Source organism: Mobula birostris, chromosome 1 (assembly GCF_030028105.1).
Source record: "Mobula birostris isolate sMobBir1 chromosome 1, sMobBir1.hap1, whole genome shotgun sequence".
Classification (NCBI taxonomy): domain Eukaryota; kingdom Metazoa; phylum Chordata; class Chondrichthyes; order Myliobatiformes; family Myliobatidae; genus Mobula; species Mobula birostris.
Window position 1 is genome coordinate 215,224,646 of NC_092370.1, and position 25,977 is coordinate 215,250,622.

Sequence of the window (25,977 nt, forward strand, 5' to 3'; positions counted from 1 at the left end):
TTATGGGGGTAATCTTTATTAATCCTATTAGCGTATCCTGAGGTAAGTCACTATTTCATTGATTTTTCATATCAACTCCAATACATACAATCAGATCTGCAGAAGGCAAAATTAAACTTTTATCAGCATTTTAGATGACAAATTTAGGAGTTTGAGTTTGGCCCCTTCCTCTTGCCAAAGTATGGCACAACATTTACAAAGCGGCGATTGTACTGCATACGCCTCTTTGCACGGCCAGTCTTCTTTTTCCTTTTTTCTTGCTTTGCTACCTGCAAGAATAATTGGTTGTATTAATTTGTGGAAATTCATGGCAATTATAACAAAATCAGCTTTTACATTTGGTTCTAATGTCAGAATGCTGGTTTTGAGTTACAGCCTGAGAACCATGCATATACTGTTCCAAGCAAAGACGGTATTTTGCAAGAAAATTAACACGAAGTACAAAGTGAATGCAGAATACATTTCCAAACCAAGGATAGGAAGACAACCAAAAAAAGATTTTTTTTAATGATAACCTCATTTTTAAAAAAACTTTCTAATCTCCCACTAATATATCAAATCTACACATACACCAACATTACACACAAACCCTAAAGCAGCTTCATCAAGCATTCCTTCAGTTAAACTTACTTTTGGTGTTTGACCCTTCACTTTACCAGCACGAGCAAGGGACCCATGAACTTTACCTAGCAAGAGAGAGAGAAGCCATTAATTTCTAGTAGTAAACAACTTAGAATATTCTAACTAGCTTATTAAATAGATTTATTCCCAAGGTAACTAGATCCACAACATATGTTAGGTAATGGTAATTTAGTCCTTAGTTAAGCAGGTGGATTGTTAGATGTACAGAACAAGGCCACACCCAGAATACTGCACTTGTTTACTCTCCTTTATTAAAAGATATTCTAGCATTGGAGGCAGTTCAAAACCGATACACTGGACCCAATTCCTGGGATGTTTTCCTACAGGAGCAACTAAAGAAACTAGATTGCTATTCTTCGGATTTGGTATTATGACCTTACTGAAACATAAGGGGCCAGCGACAGGGTGGATGTCAAAATTAGTGGGAGACTAAAATGCAAGGACATTGTCACAAAAATAGAAGTGGTCATTTAAAATTGAGATGCATAGGAACTTCTGAAAAGATGGTTGATTTACAGAATGCGCAACTCTGGAGGACCATGAAAGCCAAATGATCGAAGATATTTAAAGCGGTAGAAAGAGGAAAGCTAACTTTCTGCCCACTAAGTTGAAAGGATGTAAATACCCCGTATGCAGCCTCAGTGGTTGAGAAAAGGCAACTAAAAGGAAACCATGGACTGAGACACTCTTAAGGTTTAATCAAAAGTACTATAACATTATCACATGCATAGACCGTAGGTACAATAAAGAAATTTGAGTCAACACAATACATACCACCCAATAGTCGAGCAACTACTTCCAGAGTAGTGTGCTCACTGATACCACATTGTCCAATAACAGCATCATCATCCAAGGGAGAGCCAGCCAACAAGATAACTTGATCAACAGAAGAGACACCTTCCAATGATTCAATATGGGCCTGGAAGAGTTTTTAAGATAAATTCTTGGGCATACCAGCTTGAGTCATTTCAAGAATTAATGTGCAACAATTACTTTCTATTACAGGCCAAAATTTAACTTCGTTATCAGTCTAAACATCCAACAAAAGAAAATCTGCACAAAGCAAGACTAATTGTTGCAATCAAGAATTGTGATCAAAATGGCAAAAACAGACTCATACCTGTGAGGTTAACAGCTTACCTTAAGTTCCCCAACTGTCTCTTCCCCAGTCACATCAAGTGTGTGGGTGTTTTGAGCTCGTACAAATAGCTGCATGGTGGTTCTGTGGGGTTAATGAAAAGTTTTGATCAGAAATAATACCCCATGGCCTGTGCATGTTACCCTTTTATTTCAGATCTCTTATTGCACGCAATGCCAATTTCCCATCTTTCAAACTGTCCTGGGTGCACTGGTGTAATAGACAAGACAATAATCCAGAATCGGGACCAAAAAAATTTAGTGGCATAAGTTCAATCAAGAAAACCATGAATTTAAAATTAATACTATTGCCTTAAAAGGTCTGTGTCTGTGTTGCGGGTGAACCGTGATGGAAATAACCCGAAATATAACCACGTAAACGACTGGGTTGAGGGGGAAAAGAAGCATCGTGTTTGTTCATGTTCTTTGGGGAAGAGGTAATCTTTCATCCTTTCCTTTCTACGACTCTTGATGCACCCGAATTTCGCTCCCAATATCTCTGAATGGCCCAACAAGTCAATCCGTCGCCATGTGAGCCGTAGGTGCAGATCAACGCACACCAAATGCAGAAGGTCAGCCGGTGGGAAATAAACAGTCGAAACCCCATCAGGACTGGACTGGGTGAGGAAGGGTCTCGACCCGAAACGTCGCCCGTTCATTTCCCTCGACAGAGTTCCGCCAGCTTTGTGCGTTACTCCAGATTTCCAGCCTTTCTTTTGCCTCGGTATGAGGCGCCGCGGCCGCGTCAGGAATTGCCGCTTCGGGACGACTATCACCACCACCCCACCCCCGGCGAAAGACCTCAGTGGCCTCGCCATCCTGCACAACCGGCCTGCTGATGATAGCCCGAGACTGGCCAGCCGCGGCAGGGGTCTCTGGCCCAGAATCTCTCGATTTCTCCTTGTCCCGGACCGAGGCCTAGGACGGTGGCCCAGGGCGGGCCTTCATACCGCGCCAGAGTAGCGCCCCGGACTCGGCGCCATTTGCCTCCTTGCACTCGTACAAGCAGAACACAACGCGCGAGGGGAAGATAGCTCAACTGGTAAGAAGTCGCTTCGAGCCCAAGAGCAGCTCGGCGTCGTCTGTAAAACTCACCGGAACCTCGGGGCACCTCCAACACAGCCACTCGTCACTTCGGCCGAGAGAGAAAGACCGACCGCGCACGCGCAATTTAACAGCACCAGCTCGGCATGTGCACAACCGCGGGGGGGGGGGGGTGGACGGAACCGCATTGCGCATGTCCACAACCGGCAGAATCGCAATGCGCATGCCCACAATCGGAAAACCGACAGGATCGCAATGCGCATGTGCACCGAGGATTGCGAAAGTCTATCAGAACAGTGAATACAGAAAGAAGGGGTAAACACGAGGAATTCTGCAGATGCTGGAAATTCAAGCAACACACATCAGATTTGAAAGAAGGGGAACATTTATCAGGCAGCATCGTTGAGGAGAAAAAGAGTTAACACTTTTGGTCAAAGATTTTTTACAGTGGAGTGGGAAATAGAGAAAGTTAGTTTTGAATAGCAGAATGGGTTGAGGAGGAATATACAGTTGGGGAGTGCGGTTTTTTAATTGATTCTGTTGTGTTCCTTTGTATTCAATTTTGGATATCCACAAGAAAATGAATCTCAGGGTAGTATATACTGACATATGTGTACTTTGATAATAAATCTACTTTAAACTTTTGAACTTTGAATACGTGGAACAAATGGAGATACGTGTGTGGGGGGAGGTGCTGGAGAAACTTTCTGGTCGGTATAATCGGGACAGATTGAGAGGGAGAAGACGAATAGGAATGTTAACAGAGAGAACCACTCAGCCAGTATCGCAGATAAACCGACTAAAAGCATAAATTCATGCTTCTGAGACACAGAAAGCAAGTTACTGAATTACATTTTAAAAGTAGGTGATCACAATCTACCCCTACAAGGACATGTTAACCTCGTTAGAACAATGCGGTCAGTAGGATGCATAAATGTGGTAGGCAATAGGAAGCATGGATTCTGCCCTACGGTTTGAACATAGTGCTCAAGAGCAGAAACGTGTGTAGACCTGAGTGAGGAGAGTTACATAACCGTATGCACAGATACGAAGAGAGAGAGTGGAACTCAACTCAGGCTGAAATCACAAGTCAGTTTAGCAGAAACTCAGTATAGTTGCTTGATTGATTCAAAGGTCAAAGTAAATTTATTATCAAAGTATGTATATATTACCATATACTACCTTGCGATTCATTTTGTAGGCATTTACAGAGAATTCTGTTGTATAAAAATCTACATAAAGACTGACAAACACTAATGTGCAAACGCAATCTCTGTAAATAAAAATAATACTGAAAGCATAAGTTAAAAAGATTCCTTGAAGGTGGGTTTTAGATCGTAGGATCAGTTCAGAGTGGTGGTGAATGAAATTATTCACGCCAGTTCAGGAGCCTGATGGTTGTAGGGTAATACCTGTTCCTGAACGGAGCGGTGTGAGACCGAAGGCTTCTGTATCTCCTACTCTGGCTGTATTCATGTGGGTGGTTAAATGACAACTAAACTTGAACTAGACTGAAAAACTGTACACAGATGGACACACACCCAACGTGAAAAATATGCAGGAATGTGTACTTAGCCCCCTGCTCTACACCCTTTTCACTGTGTGGCTAAGTACAGCTCCAACACCGTGTACAAGTTTGCTGACGACACCACTGCTGTGGGCTGCATCAAAGGGGGGGTGATGAATCAGCATTCAGGAGGGAGATGGAAAACTTGACTGGGTGGTGTAATGACAACCACCTCTCACTCAATGTCAACAAGACCAAGGAACTAATTGTAGACTTCAGGAGAGAGAAACCAGTGGCCCATGAGCCAGTAATCATCAGAGGATCAGAGGTGGTCAGTAACTTTAAATTTTTGGGGTGTCACTGTCTCAGAGGATCTGTCCTAGACTCATCACATAAATATTGCGAAGAAAGCACAGCAGTGCCTCGACTTCCTCAGGAGTCTGCAGAGATTTGGCATGTCATCAAAAACTTGGCAAGCATCTATAGATGTGTGGTGGAAAGTGTATTGACTGGTTGCTTACGGCCTGGTATGGGAATGCCAATTGAATGCCTTTGAGTAGAAAATCCTACAAAAGGTACTGGATTTGGCCCAGTACATCACGGGTAAAACCCTCCGAACCATTGAGCACATCTACGTGAAACGTTGCCGTAGAAAAGCAGCATCCATCATCAAAGATCCTCACCACCCAGGCCATGCTGTTTTCTCACAGCTGCCATCAGGTAGAAGGTACAAGAGCTTCAGGACTCGAACCACCAGGTTTAAGAACAGTTACTCCCCCTCAACCATCAGGTTCTTGAACAAAAGGGGACAACTACACTCATTTAAGGACTCATATTAATTCATGCTCATTATTTATTGCTATTTATTTATCTGTATTTGCACAATCTGTTTACAGTTCACAGTTATGCTCTATAGCCGTGCTAAGTACAGTATGCCCAGAGAAAAAGAATTTCAGGGTTGTATGTGGTGACATGTATGTATTCTGATAATAAATTTTACTTTGAACTTTGAAATTGTGCAAATACAAGAAAGCCCAAGGTGATGAAAATAATAATAATGTAATAAATATTGGGGACGTGAGTGGTAGAGTCCTTGAAAGTGAGTCCATAGATTGTGGAATGAGTTCAGTGATGGGTTGAGTGAAGTTTTGGACTCAGGTTCAAGAGCCTGATGGTTGCAGAGTAATAACTGTTCCTCACCCTTGCTGTGTGGGACCTAAGGCTCGTATCTCTTTGCTGATGGCAGCAGTGAGAAGAGAGCATGGCTTGGATGATGGATGCTGCTCTCCTGTGATACTGTGCATTGTAGATGTGTTCAATGGCGGGGAGGACTGAGCTGTATCCATTACTTTTTGTACAGTCTTCTATTCGAGGGCAGTGGGAGTTCTATACCAGGCCCCAATGCATCCCGTCAGTATACATTCCACTATAGCAGTTTATCGAAGCTTTAGATGATATGCGAAATCTTCACAAACTTCTAAGAAACTAAAGGTACTGCTATGACATCTCTGTAATGGTACTTATGTGCTGGGCCCAAGGTAATGCTGAGGATTGCAAAGTTACTGATTTTCTCCCCCTCTGATCCCCTGTTGAGAACTCATGGACCCCCGGTTTCCTCCTGTAGTTAATCATTAGCTTTTTGGTTTTGCTGACCTTGAGTGAGAGGCTGTTGTAGCACCTGCTAGATTTGTTTCCCCCTTATATGCTGAATCATCACCGCCTTTGAATCAGCCAACAACAGTGGTTTCATCAACAAACTTAATGATGACATTGTGATGCAATTCAAGGGTTTTAGAAGGACCTATATACCTCAACCTCTAACTCTAGTGAGGAAGAAATTGATAGCTTTCTGAGGCCATTAGGGTTACCTAAGTTGACGAAAGAACAACAGCAATACCTTGACTCCATTATAACATTGGAAGAAACTATATCAGTGATTAGGACCTTACCTACTGGGAAAGCTCCTGGCCCAAATAGATTTACAGCGAAATTTTTTAAATGCTATGCGGAGGAGCTAGCTCCGCTACTGCTGAATCTGTACAATGAGTCTATAGAGCGGGGTAACTTACCCCCCTACTTTATCACAGGCATTAATTACATTGATTCTGAAAGAAGGTAAAGACCCGCGTGAATGTAAGAATTATAGACCAATCTCCCTAATCCCAATAGATGTGAAAATTTTATCGAAGATCCTTGCAAGTTGTTTAGATACGGTAATAACATGGTTGATACATAGTGACCAGGTAGGATTTATCAGGGGCCGCAGCTCATCTGATAACATCAGGCGCCTTGTGAATATTATGCGGGCGGTGGCTGATAATCAGTCACCTATAGCAGCTATGATCCCTCCCCCTCCTGTCTTCCCTTAACATTTCAGATCTCCCCCTTCCTTTCCCCTCTCAAATCTCTTACTATCTCTTCTTTCAGTTAGTCCTGATGAAGGGTCTCGGCCCGAAATGTCCACTGTACCTCTTCCTAGAGATGCTGCCTGGCCTGCTGCGTTCACCAGCAACTTTCATGAGTGTTACCTATAGCAGCTATCTCACTCGATGCTGAAAAAGCTTTTGATCAGGTGGAATGGGGCTATTTGTTTAAGATTCTTCAATTTTTTTCGATTTGGACCCATCTTTTTAAGATGGATTAGACTGTTATATAATAACCCCAAAGCAGCGGTTCAAACTAGTGGTTACATTTCACCTTACGTCTCTATCAGAAGGTGTACCCGACAGGGTTCCCCACTTTCCCCAATGTTGTTCTGTTTAGCTTTGGAGCCCCTGGCAGCAGCTATCAGAGAGAATGAGAACTTTATAGGGATATCTGTGGGAGGTCAGGTTCATAAACTGATGCTTTATGCGGATGGTATTTTATTATTTGTGTCGGACCCTAGTCGGTCAGTGCCATGTCTGTTTAACGTTATAAAGTCTTACTCTAGATTCTCAAGGTTAATTGGACAAAATCAGAAGCACTACCGTTGACTGCATATTGCCCTGCATCTGTTTTTTTACCCAGGCCAATTTCACCGGCCAAGGAAGGGTATACGATATTTAGGTATTAATTTTCCCCCTCAACTGAACGATTCAGTAAAGGTAAATTTTGATCCATTATTGCAGAGAATTTCATGTGATGTAGACAGATGGTCATCATTGTATTTGTCAATGTCGGGAAAAGTGAATGCCTTGAAGATGAATAGTATTCCAAAGATTAATTCTCTGTTCCAATTGTTACCAGTTCAAATCCCAATAACATATTTTAAGTAAGTTGATAAAATAGCTAAGGCCTTTATTTGGAATGGTAAACGTCCACGTTTAAACTTTAACAAATTACAATTGCCAGTTGAAAGGGGGGGCTTAGGTTTGCCAAAGTTAATATACTATTACTATGCCTTTACTCTTAAACATTTAGCACATTGGTCTCTCCCTCCGGAGAGAGCACCTCCTTGGTATCATATTGAGTGTTCTGCTGTTCCTCCCATCACTCCATTACAATGTTTGTCTATCAAGTTACCTCCTGAGGCAAGGTCTCACCCAATTATATCACATATCAATTTGTTCTGGAATGAAATAGCCATATTATTTAAATTTAATCCATATTTGAATGAAGCCTCGAGTATCTGGATGAATCCAAAGTTGTGTATTGATAAATCCCCTTTCTTCTGGAGGGAATGGCAAGGGAAAGGCATAATTAAATTGGGAGACCTTTATAATGGTGATAGTTTAAAATCTTTTAGTCAATTAACCCAGCAGTGTATTTCTAGGTCACACTTTTGGAGATATCTTCAACTGCGTCATTTACTACGCACAACTTTTGGTTCTACACAGCAACCCCCACAAGTTGCTACGACATCTATACACAAAAATGGGGCAATTATTTAGGTTTCCTGGGGGGTGGGGAATAGTGGTGAATGTAGTGGTTGTATTGTAATCTGAATTGTAATCTTTTCTGTTATTAGAGGTCTAATAGACACACCTTGGTTATTATATTGATATTTATTTCTGCCATGTTTGTTTTTATTTTATGGATAATTTTATGTTTTGTAAGCTATGGTTTGACTCAAGGGTTTGGGGAAATGACACTGGAGCTGTGCTTACCCTCACAGTCGTAAGTACAAAGCGAGTAGAGCAGGGAGCTAAGCACAAAGCCTTGTGGTGAACCAGTGCCGATGGGTAATTGTGGAGGAATCGTTGTTGCCAATCTGAACTGACTGGGGTCTGCAAGTAGGAAATCGAGGATCCAGTTGCACAAGGAGGTATTGAGGCCAATGTCTTGAGGCTTATTGATTAGTTTTGGGGAAATGAGAGTGTGCATCTTCACTGTCCAGATGTTCCAGAGTCGAGTGAGGAACCAATGAAATGGCATCTTCTGTTGACCTGCTGTGATTGTAGACCAATTGTAGTGGATCCAAGTTGCTGCTGAGGAAGGAGTTGATATTTCCCATCACCAACCACTCAAAGCACTTCATAATTGTGTATATGCTGTTAATACCACTGGACAATGGTCACTGGGGCAGTTTGCCACATTCTTCTTGGGCACTGGTATAATTGAAGCCTGCTTGATGCAGGTGGGTACCTCAGATTATCAAAACAAGAGGTTAAAGATATCAGTAAACACTCTAGCCAGTTGAGTACCAGATGCCTTCCATGGGTGCACACTTCTGAATGATTCTCTCACATCAGGATCAGAGACTTGAATCACAAGGCCACTGGGGTTTGTGGGAGTTTGTGAAGGTGGAGAACTGAGGGGGGGGGTGGAATTACTGAAAGTTGAAGAAATTGATGCTCATGCCATCAGGCTGGAGGCTACCCAGATGGAATTTGAGGTGTTGCTCCTCCAACCTGAGAGTGGCCTCATTGTGGCAGAAGAGGTGGCCACGGACTGACATATCAGAATGGAAATAAAGTTTAGAATTAAAATGGTTGGCCACCGGGAAATCCTGTTTTTTGTGGATAGAGCAATCCCCAGTCTACATTGTGTCTCACCAATGGAGGCCGCATTGGGAGCAATAGATATAGTAGATCACTTACCTGGAAGGACTGTTCAGGACCCTGAATGGAATTGAGGGAGGAGATGAATGATTAAGTTTAGCACTTTTTGCACTTGCAGGGCTCAGTGCCTGTAAAATTAGTGGGAAGGGACAAATGGATGAACAATTCTCAGGCAGAACGATCCATGTGGAAAGTGGAGAATGGGGTGGGGGGGAAGACAGAGAAAGAGTTAAGGATGTATTTGGTAGCAATGCCCCACTGAAATTAACAGAAGTTGTGGAGAATGTGTTGGATGATAGGTAAGGACAAGAGGATTTGAAGGACATTGACATCTCTGATGTACTGGAAAGGAAATGTTCATGTAGGAAACAGATGCAGTAGCAATAAAGGAACTGAGAAAAGGGAATCTTTCCCCCCAGAAGACAGGCTGGGAAGAGGTATAGTCAAGGCTAGATTGTTTAGAATGAGGTGCATTTCCCCAAATTTTTGTTTCTACCAAAAATGTTAGAATGGACAAGTACAAGTATCCAGGGAAATTCATTTCCTTTATACCTAGCCATGACCATCTGATGCAGAGGTGAGACAGCAGAACATTGCAATACATAAAAACTGTAAATTAAAGAGAGAGAGTTTGTGTGTGTATATAAATATATATAAATTAAATTAGTGCAAAAGAGAAAAAGAAGTAGATAAAGTAGTGAGGTAGTGTTCATGCATTCAATGTCTGTTCAGAAATATGATGGCAGAGAAGAAACTTTTCCTGAAAGGTTGAGTGTGTACCTCCTCCCTGATGATAGCAATGTGAAGAAGGCATTGAGTTTATTTGAGGATGCTCATTGGGAAAGGAAATGAAGAATGGAGTAAATCAAAGGGAAATCAACAGTAGAAAAGTTTAAAATGATTTTATTTTACAATAGGATATATAATAAATCCAGGAAAAGTTAAATACTTTTAAATACCTAAAGAAAAATAAATTGCAAAAAAAATCTAAAGACATCTTAAAGCAAAATTATGTAGGTTCTGCACATCTAAAAACAGAAAATGTTGGAAATACTCTACATGGTCAAGCAGCACAATAAAAAGACATTTGAAGTGGATAAATTTCTAGCAAAATAAATTAATTGAATGCTTGCATGTGGATTGTTCTTGAGGGAATTGAGAGGAAGTAGATATTACTATAATACAAAGCAAGAGATTTATTTCAACAATGCATAGGAGCCTTTACCATGAACATTCGTGGAAGACAAGCCCGAATGCCAACCTGGGGATGCTTGTGTGAACATTTCACTGTTTAAAATGATAATCACAATAAAGATGTACAAGCTGCTTTCAAAAATTAAGTAATAAATGCAGAAATTGTTGGTAACTGCCAAACAATTAGCAACTAAAAGAATAATTTTCACAGGATAATCATAAACACAAGATATTCTGCAGATGCTGGAAATCCATAGTAGCACAAACCAAATGCTGAAAGAACTCAGCAGGTCAAACTATGGAGAGGAGTAAAGAGCTGAGGCTTCGGACGAGGATCCTTTCTTCAGGACTTTTAAGGAAAGAGGAGGAGGCCAGAATAAGAAATTAGGGGGAGGGGAAGGAGTACAAGCTGGAAGGTGATAGGTGAAGTCAGGTGATGGGGAAGGTAGGTAGGAAGGGGAGTGCGACTGAAGTGAAAAAAATGGAAGTAGTTGGAAAAAGGGCTGAAGAAGGAATCTGGAAGGAGGGGAAAGTGAAGCAAGAGAGGAAAAAAAGAGGCACTAGGGGAACGTGAAGAGAAGGGGTAAGAAAGGAGCCAGAATAGGGAATGGGAAAGGAGAAAAGCAGGAAGGGGAAGGAAGAGGAAATTTGCATTCCAGATTTATGGTGTTTGCTAATTGAATCTGATGCAATACAAGAATAATAGAATGTGGAGCTACAGGACAAAATAGGGGAGCGGAAATATTGGATAGCTCTACCAAAGACCTAGCATTTGTACTATTGATCACATGGTCCAAACAACACTATGCATTTAATAACAGAGTTAAGACAACCATATTCTCTAACTTCCGCTAATGCCCCACCTCCCCCTCGTACCCCATCCGTTATTTATTTTTATACACACATTCTTTCTCGCATTCTCCTTTTTCTCCCTCTGTCCCTCTGACTATACCCCTTGCCCATCCCCTGGGTCCCCCCCACCTTGTCTTTCTCCCTGGGCCTCCTGTCCCATGATCCTCTCATATCCCCTTTGCCAATCACCTGTCCAGCTCTTGGCTCCATCCCTCCCCCTCCTGTCTTCTCCTATCATTTTGGATCCCCCTCCCCCTCCCACTTTCAAATCTCTTACTAGCTCTTATTTCAGTTAGTCCTGACGAAGGGTCTCGGCCTGAAACGTCGACTGTACCTCTTCCTAGAGATGCTGCCTGGCCTGCTGCGTTCACCAGGAACTTCGATGTGTATTGCTTGAATTTCCAGCATCAGCAGAATTCCTGTTGTTTGCGTTTTTAAAATTCACTACTGTGAAGCCTCTTCCGGTGATGCCTACACCGAAGAAGTTTAGATCCTCACTTCGACGGGAGTTCAGTGAAACCATCCCTCACTGCTCCCCATCTGTAATTTCTTCGGCTCTTCAACTTTTTGACCACATTTTGACTCTGACTCGCTATCACAGCCATATATCCTTTCTTGGAACGTGCCTCCGCCGCCAACTTACTCCAGTTGGCTTTAGGATTCGTTTCCGAGCCTCTCAATTTTGACCTTCTGAGGATCCCAGGTACTCAGATTTTATTGACTCTGCCTCTCGTCGCTTCTTCCGTCAAACTCTGAAGGCGACTCTCTCCGCCATGAGGAGGTATTTGGTGTCCCTATCCCAGACCCTTCCACACCTTCGGGACACTTTCTTCGCCGTCTGTAATGGTCCTACCCGTTATTTCATCCTCCGTCGGATCCATGCCTGCAATCGCCGTTTATTTGACTTTGTCATGTTAGGCAAAGATTGCAAGATCCTACATTTACGGACTCCAGAGCCTGCCGGCCCTGAAACTAGCAGGCATGAACTTCAGATTGCCTTTGCCATTGATCTCACCGGCTCCAACACTTCAGGGCATATTCAAAACCCGGACTCCAGCAACGACCATGGACACCACAGCGATTGCGCAACCACCAACTGCGACGCCAGCCTTGAACCCCAGCCCGGGTCTTTATGTGCTGCTATCGTGACTCCCGTCTCCCCTTCCCCCACCAATACCCTGCGATCCCGTCTCCTTCAGATCCCATCGTCAGCTCCTGGGTACTCAGAGGCTCCATCTTCCTCTCACCTCATTGACACCCCTAGCCTCCCCCCTCCCCCCTGATCCCAGCTCTCAACCATGCCGGGTCTTTACCATCCCCTCCGACCTTCAACTGTCCTCAGTAGGGGCCTCACCTTTTTCTTCCTTCGCCCACATCTCAGTGAGTTCCCTGTTCGCCATGATGCGGAAATCTTCTTCCGCCGTCTCCGTCTCCGAGCCTACTTCTTTGGCAAGGACTCTTCCACCCCCACCGATGACCCCTTCTCCCGTCTTCAACCCTCCTCTTCTTCATGGACACCCCGCTCTGGTCTTCTGCCTGCTCTGGATCTCTTTATCGCTAACTGCCGACGGGACATCAACCGTCCCGACTTCACCGCACCTTCTTCCCATTCCAACCTCACTCCTTCAGAACACTCTGCTCTCCACTCCCTAAGAAACTAATCCTAACCTTATTATTAAACCTGCCGATAAGGGGGGTGCTGTTGTAGTCTGGTGCACTGACCTCTACGTTGCCGAGGCACAGCGACAACTCGCGGATACCTCCTCTTATTTACCCCTCGATCGTGACCCCACTAAGGAGCACCAGGCCATTGTCTCCCACACCATCACCGACTTTATCCACTCAGGGGATCTCCCATCCACTGCTACCAACCTTATAGTTCCCACACCTCGCACTTCCCGTTTCGACCTCCTACCCAAGATCCACAAACCTGCCTGTTCTGGCAGACCTATTGTCTCAGCTTGCTCATGCCCCACCGAACTCGTTTCTGCGTACCTCAACACTGTTTTATCTCCCCTTGTTCAATCCCTTCCTACCTATGTTCGTGACACCTCTCACGCTCTTAAACTTTTCTATGATTTTAAGTTCCCTGGCCCCCACCGCTTTATTTTTACTATGGATGTCCAGTCCCTATATACTTCCATCCCCCATCAGGAAGGTCTCAAAGCTCTACGCTTCTTTTTGGATTCCAGACCTAATCAGTTCCCCTCTACCATCACTCTGCTCCATCTAGCGGAATTAGTCCTTACTCCTAATAATTTCTCCTTTGGGTCCTCCCACTTCCTCCAAACTAAAGGTGTAGCTATGGGCATGCCTGCCTTTTTGTTGGCTTTGTGGAACAATCTATGTTCCGTGCCTATTCTGGCATCTGTCCCCCACTTTTCCTTCGCTACATCGACGACTGCATTGGCGCTGCTTCCTGCACGCATGCTGAGCTCGTTGACTGTATTAACTTTGCCTCCAACTTTCACCCTGCCCTCAAGTTTACCTGGTCCATTTCTGACACCTCCCTCCCCTTTCTAGATCTTTCTGTCTCTGTCTCTGGAGACAGCTTATCCACTGATGTCTTCTATAAGCCTACTGACTCTCACAGCTATCTGGACTATTCCTCTTCTCACCCTGTCGCTTGCAAAAATGCCATCCCCTTCTCGCAATTCCTCCATCTCCGCCACATCTGCTCTCAGGATGAGGCTTTTCATTCCAGGACGAGGGAGATGTCCTCCTTTTGTCCTCCACTATCAACTCTGCTCTCAAACGCATCTCCCCCATTTCACGCACATCTGCTCTCACTCCATCCTCCCGCCACCCCACTAGGAATAGGGTTCCCCTGGTCCTCACCTACCACCCCACCAGCCTCCGGGTCCAACATATTATTCTCCGTAACTTCCCCCACCTCCAACGGGATCCCACCACTAAGCACATCTTTTCCTCCCCCGCTCGCTCTGCTTTCCGCAGGGATCGCTCCCTACGTGACTCCCTTGTCCATTCGTCCCCCCCCCATCCCTCCCCACTGATCTCCCTCCTGGCACTTATCCTTGTAACCAGAACAAGTGCTACACATGCCCTTGCACTTCCTCCCTTACCACCATTCAGGGCCCCAGACAGTCCTTCCAGGTGAGGCGACACTTCACCTGTGAGTCGGCTGGGGTGATATACTGCGTCCGGTGCTCCCAATGTGGCCTTCTATATATTGGCGAGACCTGACGCAGACTGGGAGACCGCTTTGCTGAACACCTACGCTCTGTCCACCAGAGAAAGCAGGATCTCCCAGTGGCCACACATTTTAATTCCACATCCCATTCCCATTCTGACATGGCTATCCACAGCCTCCTCTACTGTAAAGATGAAGCCACACTCAGGTTGGAGGAACAACACCTTATATTCCCTCTGAGTAGCCTCCAACCTGATGGCATGAACATCGACTTCTCTAACTTCCGCTAATGACCCACCTCCCCCTCGTACCCCATCCGTTATTTATTTTTATACACATTCTTTCTCTCACTGTCCTTTTTCTCCCTCTGACTATACCCCTTGCCCATCCTCTGGGTTCCCCCCCCCCTTGTCTTTCTCCCTGGGCCTCCTGTCCCATGATCCTCTCATATCCCCTTTGCCAATCACCTGTCCAGCTCTTGGCTCCATCCCTCCCCCTCCTGTCTTCTCCTATCATTTTGGATCTCCCCCTCCCCCTCCCCCTTTCAAATCTCTTACTAACTCTTCCTTCAGTTAGTCCTGACGAAGGGTCTTGGCCTGAAACGTCGACTGTACCTCTTCCTAGAGATGCTGCCTGGCCTGCTGCGTTCACCAGCAACTTTGATGTGTGTTGCTTGAATTTCCAGCATCTGCAGAATTTCTGTTGTGTACAACCATATTTAGTGCTGGAGTAACTCTTGAAAAGAGAATTAACACTTCTACTTTTTCCCCACTATTGCCTTCCAGTTTTTCCACATCATCTCCCTCTTACCTGTCTTCCTTCACACCTGGATACCCCATCACCTTCCAGCTTGTACTCCTTCCTTATTCTGGCTTTTTCCCCCTTTCAACTGATAAGACTATCTAAACTTAAGCTTCAAAGATGCTATTTGAATTAAAACTGACTGCTCACTCTTGCCATGTAGTATCCTGCTATACATAGTTATTTATTACAAGAATCAGAATCACAAATTTTATTTTTTTTAAAAAAGGATTTATTTTTGCACCACTCAGCAGTGTTAACATGGTGTACAGTTGCAAAGAAAACAGATTTAGAAAATGGAAGGTCAAATAGAGATGTTATAAAATGGATGTTTTTCCTGCCTAAAAGATTAATTCTAAAAAGGACTAAATTCACTTGTATATTTCAAATTGTAATGTTTAGATGGCTTCATTAATTAATAAAACACATAATAATCCTGGGCTTCAACTACTAAGAGGTAATAAGGACGAAAGAATAGTTTTCATCAGTAAAAAAAACTATTGCAAAGAAGTGTATATTAAATGAGTTCACAGGAATCATAACCTGAAGAACTATGATTTACAACTTTTCTCTTGTGTGCTGTAACCAATTTTCAGCTGACCTTCTTTACAGGGAAATTTTGGACTGAACTTTCTCTTAACAATTGTAGGGTTACTTTTGCTTTGGCTTAAGCATGCCACAATGGAACAAATTTCACCAAGTTACTTTAAGACCTTTTCCTTATTACTTTCCTGTGCAACTGGACCCTAGATTTGCTAACTTGCAGACACGAGAGAGTTTGGGTTGGCAACACATCTCCACAGGTACAGCTTCTGCTCTACTTGCTTTATACTTTTGACTGAGAGGTTGGGCACAGCTCCAATGCCAATACTGTTGTTGGCTGAATCAAAGGTGGTGACAAATCAGCATGTAGGAGGGAGACTGAAAATCTGGCTGAGTGGTGCCACAACAACTACCTTTCACTCAACGTCAGTAAGACCAAGGAGCTGGTTATTGACCTCAGGAGGAGGAAACAGGAGGTCTATGAGCCAGTTCTCATTGGGGGATCAGAAGTGAAGCGAGCCAGCAACTTTAAATTTATCAGCACTATCATTTCAGGGGATTTGTCCTGGTCTGAGCATGCAAGTGCAATTAAGAAGAAAGCACAGCAGCATCTCTACTTGGAAGTTTGCAAAGATTTGGCATGATATACAAAACTGACAAACTTTGATAGATGTGTGGCAACTGACTGTATCACATCCTGGTAAGGAATCACCAATGCCCTTGAATGGAAAAGCCTTCAAAAATTAGTGGATACAGCCCATTCCATCAAAGGTAAGGCCTTCCCTACCAGTGAGCACATCTACACTGAGCGCTGTCGCAGGAAAGCAGCATCCATCAAGGACCCCCACCACCCTGGCCATGTTCTCTTCTCGATGCAGCCATCAGGAAGGTGGTACAGGAACCTCAGGACCCACACCAACCAGGTGCATAAACAGTTATTACCCTACAACTCTCAGGCTCCTGAACTAGTGGGGATAACTTCACTCCTCCCATCACCGAACTGTTCCCACAACTAATGAACTCACTTGTAAGGATTCTTCATCTTACATTCTCAATATTTATTGCTTATTTATTATTTTTTCTTTTGTAATTGCAGATTTGCACATTGGTTGTTTGTTCAGCCAGTCGGGTGTAGTCTTTCATTGATTTTATGTTTCTTGAATTTTCTGAATATATCCACAAGAAAACAAACCTCAGGGCTGGATATGGTGACATACAATATATGTACTTTGATAATAAATTTACTTTGAACATCAAATATAATATTGATATAGTAATACAACCAATTTCCATTAAGGAAAGCCATTTGATTCAAATAATTGCATTCTTCTAGAACAGAGTGACCTTCTCTACCCCAAAAATAATTCCCTTAAATTCACAGGCTTACCCTGTTTTGTTCCTGACAATCCATGGTAACTATTGTTCACCTGACACCCTAAGACTAAGAAAAAAAAATTCTAGTGTTCACCATAAATTTATTATACTGGGACTTAAAATGGCACATTTGTATGAACATTTTATGATACTGCTAGCAGATTATAGCTATTAGAAATCCCTTTAATAGAAACTGATCTGAAAATTGCATTGAACTGCTCTTACAAAAACAATGTTTAATTTTGAACAAAGTAGTCTAAAGTACAAACCCCATTTCCAGCAAAGTTGGGATATTTTCCAAAATGCAATAAAAACAAAAATCTGTGATAAGTTAATTCACGTGAACCTTTATTTAACTGACAGAAGTACAAAGAAAAGATTTTCAATCGCTTTTACTGACCAACTTAATTATATTTTGTAAACATACACAAATTTAGAATTTGATGGTTGCAACACACTCAACAAAAGTTGGGACAGAGGCATATTTACCATTGTGTTACATCACCTTTCCTGTTAATAACACTTTTTAATCATTTTGGAACTGAGGATACTAATTGTAGTAGATTTGCAATTGGAAATTTTGTCCATTCTTGCTTGATATAAGACTTCAGCTGCTCAACAGTCCGTGGTCTCCGTTGTCTGATTCTCCTCTTCATGATGCGCCATACATTTTCAATAGGAGATAGATCTGGACTGGCAGCAGGCCAGTCAAGCACACACACTGTGTCTACAAAGCCACGCTGTTGTAGCCCACGCAGAATGTGGTCTGGCATTGCCCAGCTGAAATAAGCATGGACGTCCCAGGAAGAGACATCGCCTTGATGACAACATATGTCTCTCTCAAATCCTAATATACGCCTGAGTCAATGGTACCTTCACATACATGCAACTCACCCATGCGGTGGGCACTGATGCACCCCCATACCATCACAGATGCTGGCTTTTGCACCTTTCGCTGATAACAATCTGGATGGTCATTTTCAACTTTGGCACGGAGAACTCGACGCCCATTTTTTCTGAAAACTAGCTGAAATGTGGACTCATCTGACCACAGCACGTGGTTCCACAGTCTTTCAGTCCATCTGAGATGAGCTCGGGCCCAGAGAACTCACCGGCGTTTCTGCATAGAGTTGATGTATGGCTTCCTCTTTACGTAATACAGTTTCAAGTTGCATTTCTGGATGCAGCGACAGACTGTGTTGAGTGACAATGGTTTTCCAAAGTACTCCCGAGCCCAGGTGGCTATAATTGTCACAGTAGCATGACGGTTTCTTAGGCAGTGCTGCCTGAGGGCTCGAAGATCACGCGCATTCAACAGCGGTTTCCAACCTGGCCCTTTACGCACTGAGATGTCTCTGAATTCTCTGAATCTTTTCACAATATTATGTACTGTAGATGTTGAAAGACCTAAATTCTCTGCAATCTTGTGTTGAGGAATGTTCCTTTTGAACTAACAATCCTCTCACGAATTTTGGCACAAAGGGGTGAGCCACGACCCATCCTTGCTTGCAAAGACTGAGCCTTTGATGGATGCTACTTTTATACCCAGTCATGATACCTCACCTGCTACCAATTTGCCTGCTTAATGTGGAGTCTTCCAAACTGGTGTTACTTGAACATTCTGTGCACTTTTCAATCTTATTTTAACTCTGTCCCAACTTTTGTTGAGTGTGTTGCAGCCATCAAATGCTAAATTTGTGTATGTTTACAAAATACAATTAAGTTGGTCAGTAAAATTATTGAAAGTCTTTTCTTTGTACTTTTGTCAGTTAAATAAACGTTCACATGAATTAACATATCACAGATGTTTGTTTTTATTGCATTTTGGAAAATATCCCAACTTATCTGGAAATGGGGTTTGTAGTTAGGAAATATCTGCAATATCCCATTGCTTACTAAGTTTAAGATGACTAATAACATTCACGAAACAACTGACACTTATGCATGAAAAGTCAAGACTCCCAGATATGCAATGATACTTTAATTTAATCCAAAAAAAATACTTCTTTGAAGTTAACCTCTTAGAATTACAAGTACACTAGCGTACTTTGAAATTAATTACATATTTTCTCAGTAACTTTCCAAAAATTTACGTTAGCACAAAATTGGCAATTAAGAAACTATACCAGTAGTATTCTGTAACACTTTAAAGACATTTTTCCCTATTAACAAATTAAAGGAGAATTTTAAAAAAAGTTCCAAAAAGATACGAGAATTCATTTATGTGAATACAAACCATGCCTGACCTCAAGTATTTTTCATTAAACATTTTCCCCAGCTTTATTCATTGAAAAAAAATTCCACAATTTTGGGTGACATCCATTAAAACGCAGTATTCTTAAACAAAAAGAGAAATTCTTCATGCCCATGGTAAGTACCAGAAAATTATGTAGAAGGTGGTGGATAATACTGCCCATAGTTCCAGGGTGTCTGATAGTTGTACTGTTGGAGAAGAAAACAAATACTGGTTAAATACTTAGCAACAGTAATTTGTAATTTCCCGAAACAATGATCAAAAATAGATGGTGGCCATTCCAGTTTGTGCTTCCAATATGAAGTTTAGGTATTCCAATCAAAATCAACATTCAACTGTACACAAAAGTCTATCTGAAATGTCAATGTTGTAGCACTAACTTTTGATGAGAAACCCTCATTTTCCAATGATATCATCTCCCACACAATATCTATTTGTATTAAATGAGAGGAAGTTTTTAAGTGCTAAGCAAGTCAGAGACAGGGCAGTCAGCTTCAACAGATGGGCTACTGGTTACGGCCCACCATATCTGAATGGTGTCAAGCCTACAGTTGCACTCAAGATAAAGATCAGCTTTATTTGTCACATGTACATTGAAACATATAGTGAGAGGCATTACTTGCTTCAAATCAAGCCAATGACAATTGTGTTGGGCAGCCCGCAAGTATTGCCGCACTTCCAGCAGTAACATAGCATACCGACAACTCAGTAACACTGACCAGATATCTTTGGCATGTTGGAGGAAACTGGAGCACTCTCGTGAAAGCCACTCTGTCATGGGAAGAACTTACAGGTAGTGGTGGAATTGAACTCTGATCGGTGATCACTAGCACTGTAACATTGTTACGCTAACCACTATGCTATCATACTGCCCTGCCACTCATCAAGAACTACATACTTCTAACCTGCAGCTTGTAAGTATTTAGAAAGCCAAATTACAAGTTGACACAAAATTACCAGCTTTGACTTCTAATTATGACAATGACTGGTTGGGATTGAGTTGTAAGACAGTGGTAATCCTGCTAGATGTCGTTGGGGAATTGGGCACATTATAAGGGAATGATGTTGGAGGCAACTTGTCTGTGCAAATATCACTTGTGATGCACAAGTTCACATACAACTTGCGTTGCATTTGCATTGTCTGATGAAGTGTAATTAGAACTGAACACTGAACTCAGCCATAAAGCCTTGCTTTGGAATAGATGGAAATGGCCATTGTTGAATCAATTAAAGACCGATGATGTTAGATTCTGCTCCGAGGGATTCCTCAACAAAACCTTATTAAACGTGAATCAAACAAAAATTAAGGCTGATGCCTCTGTTTTAAAGGACTTCATGAGGTCAAAATGGTTCATTTAACAGCTGCAAGCTTTAAGTGCCTCCATCACCTCTTCTGCACTCAGTTGCCGATAAGTTGGACTTCAAAGACGACAGGATATTTATAAAGCATTAATCTGACAGAAACAGCATTAATGATTTGTTTTTCCTATCTCAACTCATACTACCCCAAGATGCTTTATTCGTTCACAGTAAATACAATGAAACACAATAGAATCAATGCAAAATTACACACAAAGATGGCATGCAACTACTGTGCAAAAGACAACCAATTAGAAAATAATAATAAAGCAATAATAAAAAATATTGAGACCATGAATTGTGGAGTTCTTGAAAATTAGACCAAAGGTTGGGGAATCAGTTCAATGTTGGGGTGAGGGGAAGTTATCGACTCTGGTTCAGGAACCTGATGATTCAGGTGTAATAACTGTTCCTGAACCTGGTGGTGTGGGACCAAAGACTTCTGTATGTCCTTCCTGATGACAGCAGTGAGGAGAGCATGGCCTGGATGGGGGGGGGGGTGGTCGTTGATATTGGATGCTACCCTCCTGTGCAGTGCTCCTTATGGATGTGGTAGTGGGGGGGGGGGGACTTCACCAATGATGGATTGGATATGTCCACCATTTATAGACACCCAGTGATTTTTTTGGTGTACATTTCAATTTATGAACTTTCGTAAAAATGGCACTGGCTCACAAGGTTTCTACAAGGCTCTGGAGTACCTGACAACTGCAATACATACAGCAGGCTGCTCGTTGAGTATAGTTCTGTGTTAAGCACCATAATCCCCTTAGAGCTCATCAATAAACTTTAAAACCTGGGCCTCTGTATCTTTCTCTACAACTCAATCTTTGCCTTCACGCTCATCAGGAAACAACAGCCTGTGTGGATTGGTAATAATAGCACCTCTTAACTGACAATCAACAAAGGCACAAAGACGCATGCTTAGCCCACTCCTCTACTCATGACCGAGAGGTTACACACAGCTCAAACACCATTTATAAATTTGCCGATAACCACTGATGGCAGAATCTCATAGCACCAAGGAGGCATGCAAAAGTGAGCTTGATTGGCTGGCTGAGTGGTGTTGCAACAACCTTGCTCTCAACATCAGCAAGACCAAGGAACAGATTGTGCAGGGAAGTCAGGAAAGGATGAGTAACTCCAAATTCCTGTGCAACACAGTAGTGCAGCAGCTAGTGGGACGCTATTACAGTCGGAGTTCAGAGTTCAATTCTGGCACCCAGAAGGCAGGATTTATGAACATTTGGAGAGGTATAATATGATTAGGAATAGTCAGCATGGCTTTGTCAAGGGCAGGTCGTGCCTTACAAGCCTGATTGAATTTCTTGAGGATGTGACTAAACACATTGATGAAGGAAGAGCAGTAGATGTAGTATATATGGATTTCAGCAAGACATTTGATAAGGTACCCCATGCAAGGCTTATTGAGAAAGTAAGGAGGCATGGGATCCAAGGGGACATTGCCTTCTGTGGGCAAGCCCGTTCTGGATCCACAAAGAGTGGTTGTAGATGGGTCATATTCTGCATGGAGGTCGGTCACCAGTGGAGTGCCTCAGGGATCTGTTCTGGGACCCCTACTCTTCGTGATTTTTATAAATGACCTAGATGAGGAAGTGGAGGGATGGGTTAGTAAGTTTGCTGATGACATGAAGGTTGGGGATGTTGTGGATAGTGTGGAGGGCTGTCAGAGGTTACAGCGGAACACTGATAGGATGCAAAACTGGGCTGAGAAGTGGCAGATGGAGTTCAACCCAGACAAGTGTGAGGTGCTTCATTTTGGTAGGTCAAATGTGATGGCAGAATATAGCATTAATAGTAAGACTCTTGGCAGTGTGGAGGATCAGAGGGACCTTGGGGTCCGAGTCCATAGGACACTCAAAGCAGCTGCGCAGGTTGACTCTGTGGTTAAGAAGGCATACAGTGCATTGGCTTTCATCAATCGTGGAACTGAATTTAGGAGCCGAGAGGTAATGTTGCAGTTATATAGGACCCTGGTCAGACCCCACTTGGAGTACTGTGTTCAATTATGGTCGCCTCACTACAAGAAGGATGTGGAAGCCATAGAAAGGGTGCAGAGGAGATTTACAAGGATGTTGCCTGGATTGGGGAGCATGCCTTATGAGAATATGTTGAGTGAACTCAGCCTTTTCTCCTTGGAGCGACAGAGGATGAGAGATGATCTGATAGAGGAGTATAAGATGATGAGAGGCATTGATCGTGTGGATAGTCAGAGGCTTTTTCCCAGGACTGAAATGGTTGCCACAAGAGGACACAGGTTTAAGGTGCTGGGGAGTAGGTACAGCGGAGATGTCAGGGGTAAGTTTTGTTTTTACTCAAGAGTGGTGAGCGCATGGAATGGGTTGCTGGGAACGGTGGTGGAGGGGTATAAGATAGGGTCTTTTTTGAGAGACTTTTGGATAGGTACATGGAGCTTAGAAAAATAGAGGGCTATAAGTAAGCCTAGTAATTTCTAAGGTAGGGACATGTTCGGCACAACTTTGTGGGCCGAAAGGCCTGTATTGTGCTGTAGGTTTTCTATGTTGCTATCCTCTGCAAGAAGTTTGTACATCCTCACCATGAAAATGTGGGTTTTCTCCCACAGTCCAAAGACGTACTGGTTAGTAGGTTAACTTGTTATTGTAAATAGTCTGTGATTAAACAAGGATTAAATTGGTGGGCTGCTGGGTGCTGTGGCTTGTTGGGCTGGAAAGGCTTGTTCTGCGCTATACCTGTAAATAACAGAGGACCTATTTTTGGTCCAACACATTCAGACAATTATGAAGGCACCATGCCAGCAGCTATAATTTGTTAGAAGTTTGATGAAGTTTGTTATGTCACCAAAGACTCGAGCAAATTTCTACTGATGGGCAGTGGAAAACATTCTGACTGGTTCCATCACTGTCTTGTATGAAGGCTCCAATATGCAGCACTGAAAGAAGTTGCATGGGGTTGAGGACTAAGCTGGCTCCATCTTGTGCACAGCCCTCCCCAACAGATAACAACTTCAAAAGATGGTACCTTGGGCAGTTGGCATTCATCATTAGGGATCCTCTCTACCTGGGACATGAACTCTTCATTGCTACCATCAAGGACAAGTACTGTAAGGACACTTAATGTTTTAGGAACAGTTTCTTCACCTCCGCCATCAAATTTCTGAATAGTCCATGAATCAATGAACACCACCTTGCTTTTCCTCTTTCATGCTATTTATTTTTGAACTTCTATGTCATAAATTTAACTTTTATGATCTGTACTGCACTGCTGTCACAAAACAACAGCTTTCATGACACATGTCAGTGATAATAAACCTGATTCCTATTCTGTTACCCAAGGCTGACCTTCCTTATATACCCAGATTTGATTGCTTGGCTTGATGGAAGGTATGTGACAGATCACGGCATTATAAATTGTTTTAAGTATACAATTTTGCAACTGCTGATCTTTTAATCTTTTAGTTTTCCCATTAATGTGACAAAACGCCCAATTCCTCAATATGAAAACAGAATTAGGTCTTTGTAATGATATTAAAGACAAACAAAAAGCTAACATTTAGATTATCAAGACTCAAAAATCTCAAAATTTGCATGTCATCTGAAGCCATAAAATATCACAAGCATGATCATCTCCCCAACCTTACTGAAGTTGAAAATTGGAGTCCAAATTCTTGAGGGTCTGTTGAGCAAGTTGAATACCTGTTTTATATTTTAATGGGAGATTGGCATTGATGTGTGTAAACTCACTGTCTGACTTGGTCTGTGCAACTGCTGTCACTGCCCTGTCACCAATTACCAGAGGTTAGAAAGAATAGCCAAATTCAAGACAATATTTCTCTTTCTTTCAGAATTGCAGCAATACATGTATTAATAAAATATTACGCTGGATAAAGAAATTCAATGATCTTTCCATGTCACAAATCAGTTCTTTAGCAATTTAATTTGATCAGAGATTACCCACCTGATACCAAGCATTATAGTTATATGCAGCTGAATTAGCCTGCAAGTCCCCACTCATCAGCTGGGTAGAGTCCAATGTTGCATCAGTTCTTTGCTTTTTTTCCTCTGGTTCCTCTGACCTGTCAAATTTAGACAAATGAGCAAAGATATTTGCCATGAAAATTTGGAATTAAAATACTATATTTACATTAGCTGCTCAAAGATTACAAGAACACATTCTAAGATTAGGGAGATATATTTAATCAGTTTTACAAAGTGTTGTACAATAAACTGGTCCAAAAAGTTAGGGTACATGGGATCCGAGTTTCTAGATGTACCATGGAGAGCATTCTGACTGGTTGCATCACCGTTTGGTATGGAGGTGTCAATGCACAGGATAGTAAGAGGTTGTTGTGGACTCAGCTCCATCGCGGAGATAAGCCCCCGAAACATAGAGGAAATCTTCAAAAGACAGTGCCTCAATAAAGACAGCAACCATCATTAAGAACATACTCTCTTCTCATTAATACATTCAGGAGACTGAAGACTATGTTTTAGAAACAACTTATTCCCATCTCATCAGATTTCAGAATGGTGATGATATGAGAATTGAAGAAATAGTAGTGTGTGAAGATTATGATGAAAGAAAATGAAGGGATCTGATGGAAATTTGGGTGGAGCCGTGGCAGATGTAATTTAATCTAGAAAAACCTGAGGAAAAGCATTATGGTACATCAAAAAACCAACAGGATGTGCACAGTAAGTGGCAGAAAACTCAGGACTATAGATGTATAGGATACCTTGAAGTACAAGTTCACAGCTCCCTGAAAATGGCAGCATAAGTGAAAAGGGTAGTGAAGATGTCATTCAGCATGCTTGCCTTATTAGGCCATGGCAATGAATATCAAATCTGGGATATCATGTTCCAGATAAACAAAACAGGGGTCAGTCAACACCTTGACTATTGTATACCGCTCTGGTTGCCAAACTACTGGAACAATGTAGCAGCATTAGTAAAAACCAGAGTCAGCATAACATTTCCTGGAAATGAAGGCTTTAAGTCACTGGAATGTAGAGGACTGAACGAGTTTATAAATTTAGAGTCTAGGATGGGGGTGGAGAAAGAGGGGTCTAAACTAGAGGTGATAGGTTTAAGGGAGAAATTTAAAGGAGATCGAAGGGAAAGGTTTTCCTCAGAGTGT

General features: G+C 42.5%; 2 protein-coding genes across 3 annotated transcripts in view; both read right to left on the reverse strand.

Annotated features, from left to right (window-relative positions):
* On the reverse strand, positions 1-2,983 carry faua (FAU ubiquitin like and ribosomal protein S30 fusion a). Its single transcript, XM_072271042.1, has 5 exons — positions 2,875-2,983; positions 1,783-1,864; positions 1,417-1,561; positions 631-686; positions 1-269 (listed from the first exon to the last, which is right to left on the reverse strand). The coding sequence occupies exons 2-5, from the start codon at positions 1,855-1,857 to the stop codon at positions 144-146; spliced, it is 402 nt and encodes a 133-aa protein (XP_072127143.1). The 5' UTR covers positions 1,858-1,864; positions 2,875-2,983; the 3' UTR covers positions 1-143.
* A 16,210-nt stretch (positions 2,984-19,193) lies between these two features.
* The window catches only part of prpf39 (PRP39 pre-mRNA processing factor 39 homolog (yeast)), a 37,876-nt gene continuing 31,092 nt past the window's right edge, over positions 19,194-25,977 (reverse strand). For both annotated transcript variants that reach the window (XM_072271056.1, XM_072271066.1), the window contains exons 13-14: positions 24,798-24,915; positions 19,194-19,669 (exon numbers count right to left, since the gene is read on the reverse strand). In XM_072271056.1, coding sequence (XP_072127157.1) covers positions 19,613-19,669; positions 24,798-24,915 — 175 coding nt within the window. In that variant the 3' untranslated portion in view covers positions 19,194-19,612. The remainder of the gene's footprint in view (positions 19,670-24,797; positions 24,916-25,977) is intronic.